Genomic DNA, 8263 nt, shown 5'->3' with positions numbered 1-8263 from the left:
ACTGTGAGCCTTAATACTAATAGCACATAGAGGGACGCAGCGCTTCCACAACTCTGCCCTGAGAGCAGCCTAAAACTTAACCTTTGATACACCAAGTCCCTCATTTAGCTGTCATGGATAAAATCTTGTGCTGAATAAAGTAGGAAGTACATGATCTTACAAGTAAATAATTTTGTCTCTTTTTCCCCCTCTCTCTCTATCTCTCTCTGTGTGTGAGCCAGTGAAGACACCACCCAACTCTGTCGGGAAGGGGAGGCGGCGCGAGTGCATGCAAGCGAGGGTGAGGAGATGGGAGAATGGGGGGAGGAGGGTGTTGAGATGCTCGTTTCAGCACCGCGGACAGCTCCCTGTAAGAGCAGCCAGCAGCAGCTTCTCTCTGCTGTGCTGCCGTGAAAGAAAAGAAAAAGAACAAAAAAAGATTGAAAATTTGGATTTTAACACCGCTTACCAACAGCAAATGTCTCTTTTTTGTCCGCTGAGGTTTTTTTTGTTTTTTTTTACGTGTGTATGTGTGGACCAGCCATGTCCGTAATGACTGATAACAGTCAAAATCACTAAAGGACGGGTGGCAATCTCTGCGAAGTTTCTCTACACTGAAAGGAATTTTAACTCCCCCTGTGAGTCTGCACAGCCCAGAAAATCTTTTGGTGCCCAACAGAAGTTGAAGAGCAGAGAAAAGTGAAAACATCGCATCGGTACCTTCCTTTGGACTACATCATAAAATAAGTTGCTCGACTTTCTTCGCTTTTCCGCTGGCGAGCGTGTGTGGGGTTAAGATCTACCCTGTATTTGATGGAAAATACTTCTGGGAGCAAAAATGGCAAGTGAGGCAAGTTTCTTTTTCAGTGGGTGAATTAAGCTTCTTTCAGCCTCCATCATCCCCACGTAGTGCTGTTTTCCCACAGGCGATGGGAGTCTTACAGCCACTAATGTAAGCCGTTGATACGCCCGGATACATTTCTCCTCTCCCGCAGCATTGATTCTTTCCACCTCCCAGTTACCCACCAGTCCTTTTTTATACCATTCACCGCATTTCAAATAGCTTGTCAACACCAATTGGGTTTAATGTTGGTGGATTGATGAAAAAAAATGCTTATTCAGATTGTTGTGAGATGAAGTTGGAGACTGGCAAGAACAGAAGGCATAGTTCGCGCAACTTTTGATGCTGATCCACAGTTTTTTTCATTCATCATTTTGAGACTTGCCGTAGAAAGAGGTGTGCTTTCTGTGTGTTGCTGCTCATGACGGAAACGATGGCGCTGAGTGGAAACTGTAGGACTAACCCCAAAGACCAGGGATCAGTTCAGAACAGTTTTCCAGATGTTGTTGAATTAAACGTGGGGGGTCAAGTTTATTACACGCGACACTCAACTTTGGTGAGCACTCCAAATTCATTACTTGGTAAGCTATTCTCCTCAAAGAAAGACGCAACTAACGATTTAGCCAGGGACCCCAAGGGTCGTTATTTCATCGACAGGGATGGGTTTTTATTCCGATATGTGTTGGACTACCTCCGAGATAAGCAAGTCGTCCTCCCGGACCACTTTCCCGAGAAAGGGAGGCTCAGGAAGGAAGCAGAGTACTTCCAGTTGCCCGACCTAGTGAAGCTATTGACCCCTGAGGATATCATCAAGCACAGCCCGGACGACTACTTCCATAGCGACTATGAGGATGGGTCTCAGGGCAGCGACCACCGGCAGTGCCCCCCACCCTCTCTCGTCCCTGCGGACAGAAAGAGCGGCTTCATCACTGTGGGGTACCGGGGATCGTGTACCATGGGCCGAGAGAGTCAGACTGACGCCAAGTTCAGGAGGGTACCTCGGATACTAATCTGCGGCAGGGTGGCCCTTGCTAAAGAAGTGTTCGGGGAGACTCTGAACGAGAGCCGGGACCCAGACAGGACCCCGGATCGGTACACCTCCCGGTTTTACCTCAAGTTTAAGCACCTCGAGAGAGCTTTTGACATGCTGTCGGAGTGTGGTTTCCAAATGGTGGCCTGCAACTCCTCAGTCACAGCCTCGTTTGTCAACCAGCATACAGAGGACAAAATCTGGTCCAGCTACACAGAGTACATTTTCTACCGTAAGTCACCCCTTTTTGTTTTTTCTCTGCAGAAGGTTAACACACACGAAAATCACACAACCAACAGCCGCTAGAAGGCGCACGTGCTATTTCAGGTGACGTGAGAAAAAAACCCATCTAGATTTGGGATTGGTTGGGCTTTCACAACTTCTCTTTTACACATGTGGGTGGTGACTGCTACAGAGAGTATGATGAGAGCATCTTTTTGTGGTTTCCTTATATTGCAGTGCACTTATTCATGTTTAATTTGATTTGACAAGGTCGAAAACCTTGTTAATCAACAGCATGGTGCATTTCCATGGCAGACATGGAGATCACAAAAAAGCTTCAAATGAGTTCCATTTGTTTGTGGGTTGGCAGCATCGGTGGTTAAAATGCAGACACACTGTTAAATTCACACGCTCAGTTGGAGTCTGAGGAATTGTCTGGGCCCCGTGGAACAAAACCAATTAGAGATCACCTTTCATAATTGGGGTTAAGCCAAGGTGTTGTTATCTCACCATGGAAGCAATGGAACCTTTGCAGCAAGCACTTAACTGGAAGGCTAGTCTTCATCTTAGTGTTTTCAAACCTATTACAGCATGTTGCAGCATTCACTGTGCTCCTGCAGGAGTTTATATTTCAGAAGATTTAACCAGATTTTAATAATTTCACTCTGAGCCATGGCAGCTGTCAGAGCAATGACTCGTCAGTGCTTTGTCATTTCCCATCATGGTGCAATTTGCTACTCCACCTCCTCGCTCTTTCATCCAGCCCATCCTTTTAACTTCTTGCATTTCCTTCTGGCTTTGCTATTGGTTTCCTTCCATATCTCCATCTGTGCCGCTCACTTGCTGCTATGTAGGAGAGATTCACAGAGGTCATGAAGAATAACTCATCATGACTTTTATACTGGCTCTCATAAGATTTTATAATGCCACAAAATAATCCATATTCTTTGATATAACCGTGTATAATTTATCACAATCTTTATACTCACCACTCTCGGTGGGGTAAAATACTGACATTTTCTTAAAAGTGATCCAATTCTAATTAAAAGCAGCTCTGTGCCACTTGTAATTACAACATTCTCATAAGGTTCTCAATGGATTGGATCATTTTGACACAAAAAACCCTTAAAATCAACCTACAGGCTTCTGTGGCCACTGTGTGCTGTGTTCTAAATCCTCAAGCACCAAGTTTTTTTATTTTTTCAACACATCCACACACTGGTAAAAACACTTGACTAAATCCTTCATTAACTGCAATAGCACAGACTTTATACACATGATGAAATGTCCTAGTGGTTTTGTTTATGCGGGACACACAATAACAGCTGTAAAGATTTGCATATCTGAATATAAGACTGTGATAACTACATGGATTACACAAATTCCAGCATTATGCACCGGCTAACAATGGCTCTGCAGAATCACTGAAGTTTTGGGAATAGAAAAAATTCTCCTGAGATGGCGACATCATTATTGTTTCATAGAGAGGCGTGTTGTATCCATACTTTGAATACAGTGGATTCCTTTGGTGTTAATGAAGAACTGAATTAGTCCTGATTTCTTTTTAATGCCATTGATGCCAGATGTTGGTATCTTTACTCCTACCTTCTGTTTGTCAGAGAGAGGTTGGACTTTATTGTTTTCTGTTGATGTTGTTGACCCTCCAGAGCTAATGGATGACATGATTGGTGTGCATATGTCATATTTTAAAGGTGTTTGTATTTTTTACCTCTATCTCTCTGACTTCTCTGACGTTGAAGGGTATCCGTGTCTTTGTTTTCTGGCAGTGTTAAGGATGTGAAACTGATAGATTGAGCTAGTTGTTTTTTCTCTGTAAATGTGTCATGCTTAACTTTATCATGTTATGAAACTTTTTTCTCCTGATTTGACCTGTCTGCATCTATAAAGTACCAGTGGTTGCAGAAAATGATATTAATAATCTGCTACTCCCCCATCCTCATCAAAACACCTACACTGTTTCTGCCGCTTACTGCAAACTTTCAGAAACTTTGCAGAATCAATGCCAAGGTATACTAAAGCTGTTCCACAAAAGAAAAGGAGTTAACGATGTTTTTCCTTTAATTTTTCCCCAGTTTGTATGACATAACTGTTCAACTATTTCAAGGTTAAAATCCCAAAAGATTTAATCGAATAAATACACAACATGCTCAGTTTCGCTGCAAATGAATTTAAAGAGACTGCCAAGAGCTTTAAATTCATAATGTGAGGGGTAGCTCTTGCAATATTTTCTTACATTTCTTCTCTCTTACAAATATTACAATTCAAAAACAACTCGTCTGTTTGGTATCTCTGGCAGTCCTGCATCTATCCAGTTTTTAAAAAGAGGTCATGGAAAGATGTGGTTCTTATTGAAACATGCATGAAACTTTATGTGGACTGCAGACTTATTGAGCTGTTTCTGTGGATCTTATCAGTCCACAGAACAGCACAAGCCTGCAAATCAGTGTGTGCATCACAGCTTTAGTTGTACATTTTTCAAGTAATTTGTAATCAAAGCAGATTTCAGCCTTCATCATTTTGGTACTTGTGACAGCTAAAATTAAACTATGGGCTCCGTTTTATAGTCAAAGGATAGCATTTTCAGTTCCAGAAGAAAGAAAGAAAACGCAGATCTTAGCACCACCCAATCCTCCAGATGTTTGGCAACTGAAACACAGGTACACATTTTCTTAAAAGGCCATATTTTTGTATGTCGTTTGAATAAAACTAAGATCACGTTTTGTTTTATGATATTTGATTAAACTGTAAAATGAAAAACTTAACTTATCGTCTAAGAGAAAACCACTGGCTGGCTAATAAATCATAAACACATGAGGATAATTTGCTGCGCTGGGTCCAGGCAAAATGTGCCCTGCATCAAATGGCCTACATCAAGCACAACGACTGGATGGCTCTTGGCTCTCACGATTCCCAAAAGTAGCACTAACAAGCCAAATTAAGTGGCAGTGAGAGCTGCTGACACACATAGTACAGACACTCACACACGCACTGCACACACCAAGCTTATACATCAGGCAGTGTGTCCTTGGGCCACCTCTGCCTCTCTTCACTTGCTAACAAACAACAACAGCTTTCTGTTTTGTTGACAAATGTTCAGCTTGTTAGAGGCCACACACTCAAAGCAACGACACAGGCAGTGGTGGGATGTGCTGCGTCTGCACCTCAGCGCACTCTGAGGCCCACATGCAGCACATGTGGCCACCCAGAAGAAAACGCAGGAGCGTGCACACATATGCAGATAATCAGACACAAAGGCACCCAGGTAGGCATGGCAAGCATCATGGAGGGGGTGTGTTTAAAGCTGCAGTCACTCAGTGGATTAAATGCACCATCTGACAGTCTCTTGTTTATCTGCCTGTCAAATTTTTGTCGTACTCCCCCCCCCCCTTATCCTCCCTCTTCCTCGCCCTGCTTCTCTGTTCTCTCTGTCTTTTCCCTTCATGTCGCCTCATTTCGCTCCAGTCAGTCATAGCTGTCTTCACTATCTTGTCTTGGTTGCCGCCTTCCCTCTCCCCAGCTTCATCTTGCTCTGAGCGCCGCGGGGGCAAGGAGCACTGTGGCGGCACCAGTTGCCTTTACATGCCTCACTGCACCGTCACGCTGCCTGTCTCGTTTCTTATTCATATCTGTGTCTGTCTGTCTGCCGCCATGATTTTGTATTAACCTTGACCTTCGGCTGTGTAATTCCACATTTTGTGATCTTTTGGTCTGTGGTTGTTTTCAAATTTGAGCATGCATTAGAAGATTGGGTTTTTAGCATTTTGCTGCATTTGAGTAAAGGTCTTTTCTTGTTTCAACATTTCAATTACCCTGTTTGCAAAGAAGTCATTTTCCTAGTCTGGCATGGAGAAACATGACCAACCTGTGCACAGCCCTGTCCGACCTGAACCTTATTGATCATCTCTAGGATGAACTGCGACAGTAGCTGTGAGCTAGATCTTTCTGGTTTCACTATACAGATGCTGATATGGCTGAATGGGTGCAGATTTTTGCAGCCGGGATCCAAAATCTTGTTAAATGTTGGCATCAAATTAAAGCAAACTGTTTCGTGATGAGATGAGCAATAATTACAGCTATTGTCGGGTGGACCTGTTCAGTTAGATTTGCTCATGCTGTACATCTGCCTGATACGTGAACACTAGTATTGCTGGTTGAACATCAGCTACTTTTGGTACCCTCTTTAATGTTACATATGGATATTAGCAAAGCTTACGGCAGTCATTGTTCTGGAAGCGAAAACATGCGTAGAAAAAAAAAGGTCACAAATTGATGAATTTTGGGGACAAACTCAACTGATTAGGAGACATTTATTATATGGTCTGTCTACATACCATAACGCTCTGTATGTTGTAAACTTCCATTCGTCCTTAAACCCTCAATAGTGGAGACAAGCAGTCTTGTGGAAAATTAGATGCAGTAATTAAGTCTTTTTGCCAGCAGATGAAAATAATGCATCAACAACACGCAACATTCACATCACATGAAAATAGTGTGTTTCAATTATCTATAGATAGATTTTTCTGTATTCAAGGTAAGGGAACCCTATTTCTCAGAGGCTGCTACTTCCATTGTAGGATAAAAAAATCTATACATATATACACACATATCTATATATATATTTCACTATGCTTGTTATTTATTGCCCAGATTCACTCCACTGATTGTAGCTATCAGAGTCTTTCTGCTTCTTTCCGTTTGTTGTAATTCAAATTCACGATAGCCTCTGAGGGCCTAATGGCAAAATGTTTTTACCAATTTGATGCATGTGGAGGTACTCATAATTGATCATTTCAGTTGGCAGCTGCTTCAGTCAATCCACTTTCGGGCCTGAAAAAACTGGCCACAACAAAGCAAGAAAAAACCCAAAATCCTGCATGAGGCACAAAGGAAACGTTTCCAAAGTCAGGTGAGGGGAAAATCACAGTTTTTGGCCCTGGATATATTTTCCTATGCAGCAAACCAGTTTGTGAATTTGGTATCATCACAAATAGGCACTTTCATGTATGCGGGTGTGGGCCATGCTGTGCCATTAGCTTGTTACACACAGATGAGTAACTCCTTGTGCAGATAATGTGTTGTGGCAGGTGGTAGCGCTTATGGAGTGTGTGTGCCTTAATGTGTGACCCATGTTGCACTACCTGAGGCATTTGGAAACCCATTGATCCACCAGCACAGCACAACTGCTCCACACTAACCCCTCACACACAGGCACACATGTACCTGATGGCAGACAAACGCACTCATCACCATATGTAACTACATTATCGTCATCCTGTGAGTTTCTCAAGCCCGTCGGTGATGACATTAGCCGCCACAGGCCTGTAGGAAGTGATTAGCTGAGGAGCAGACAGGCCATGACTGCTCGGAGGAGAGTCTTGATAGGGACAGCTGCTACCCCAGTCTCAGCTCCACAGGGGAGTTCACCAACACACAACTCAATTGTGCATTATTTAGGCTGAGAATAAATTAAAGGTGAGAGGAATCAGGATGAAAACCCTGGTAGAAAGAAGAGACAAATACTGTTATTCTTCTTCCTGCATCTGTGCTTTGACTAACAATGAAATGCTACTACTAGTGCTACCGTTGTATGATGACTGTTCCTAGTATTGCTATAATAGTACTGGTTGTAATTTCACCAATATAAATGCTGTAATATTTCCTTATACTACAACAAATAGACTGATACAAGAGTCTGTACAATATGCTTTATCTCGAATGGGGGCATATGATTAAAAACATTTTCTTTTTTCTGTGCTTTGGAGCGTATATTTAGGTCTGAAATCACTACCAACTATGTTTTGTGCCCACAATGTCCAAAAAAATACCGTAAGAAAGAAATACAATACTGTGAGCCATTAGGATTTGAAAGGGACGAGTACATCACACTCTTATCTCAGAGCACAAATGTCCAGCCTCCCCATCTATATCTCCTTTCAATCTCAACATTAAATCATGCAGCATTTCATGTACCACAGAATTGGGAAGTTCAAAGTCTTTTGTTCTTGCTTTTTGCTTTGCTGTTTTTTTTTTTAGCTGTTATGTAGTTCACTTAGCAGAATAAATAAATGAGCTGATAATGTCCCACCAGTATTTTGTGTGCTGTTTATTTTACGCTGATGTTTAAAATTCTGATTTTGTCTTCCAACAGTAGAAACCCAAACTTTTATTAG

At 42.3% G+C, this 8263-nt stretch overlaps 1 protein-coding gene across 1 annotated transcript in view; it reads left to right on the top strand.

Moving 5' to 3' along the window:
- Window positions 1-336: 336 nt before the first annotated feature.
- The window catches only part of kctd16b (potassium channel tetramerization domain containing 16b), an 86692-nt gene continuing 78765 nt past the window's right edge, over window positions 337-8263 (top strand). Inside the window, exon 1 of the mRNA XM_072375515.1 lies at window positions 337-2082. Coding sequence (XP_072231616.1) covers window positions 1242-2082 — 841 coding nt within the window. The 5' untranslated portion in view covers window positions 337-1241. The remainder of the gene's footprint in view (window positions 2083-8263) is intronic.

The sequence above is a fragment of the Leuresthes tenuis genome, unplaced genomic scaffold (assembly GCF_036924035.1).
Source record: "Leuresthes tenuis unplaced genomic scaffold, fLeuTen1.0.hap1 SCAF_21, whole genome shotgun sequence".
In the NCBI taxonomy this organism is placed as follows: Eukaryota; Metazoa; Chordata; class Actinopteri; order Atheriniformes; family Atherinopsidae; genus Leuresthes; species Leuresthes tenuis.
Note: the sequence above shows the minus strand (reverse complement) of the source record. Positions and strands in the feature narration are given on the sequence as shown.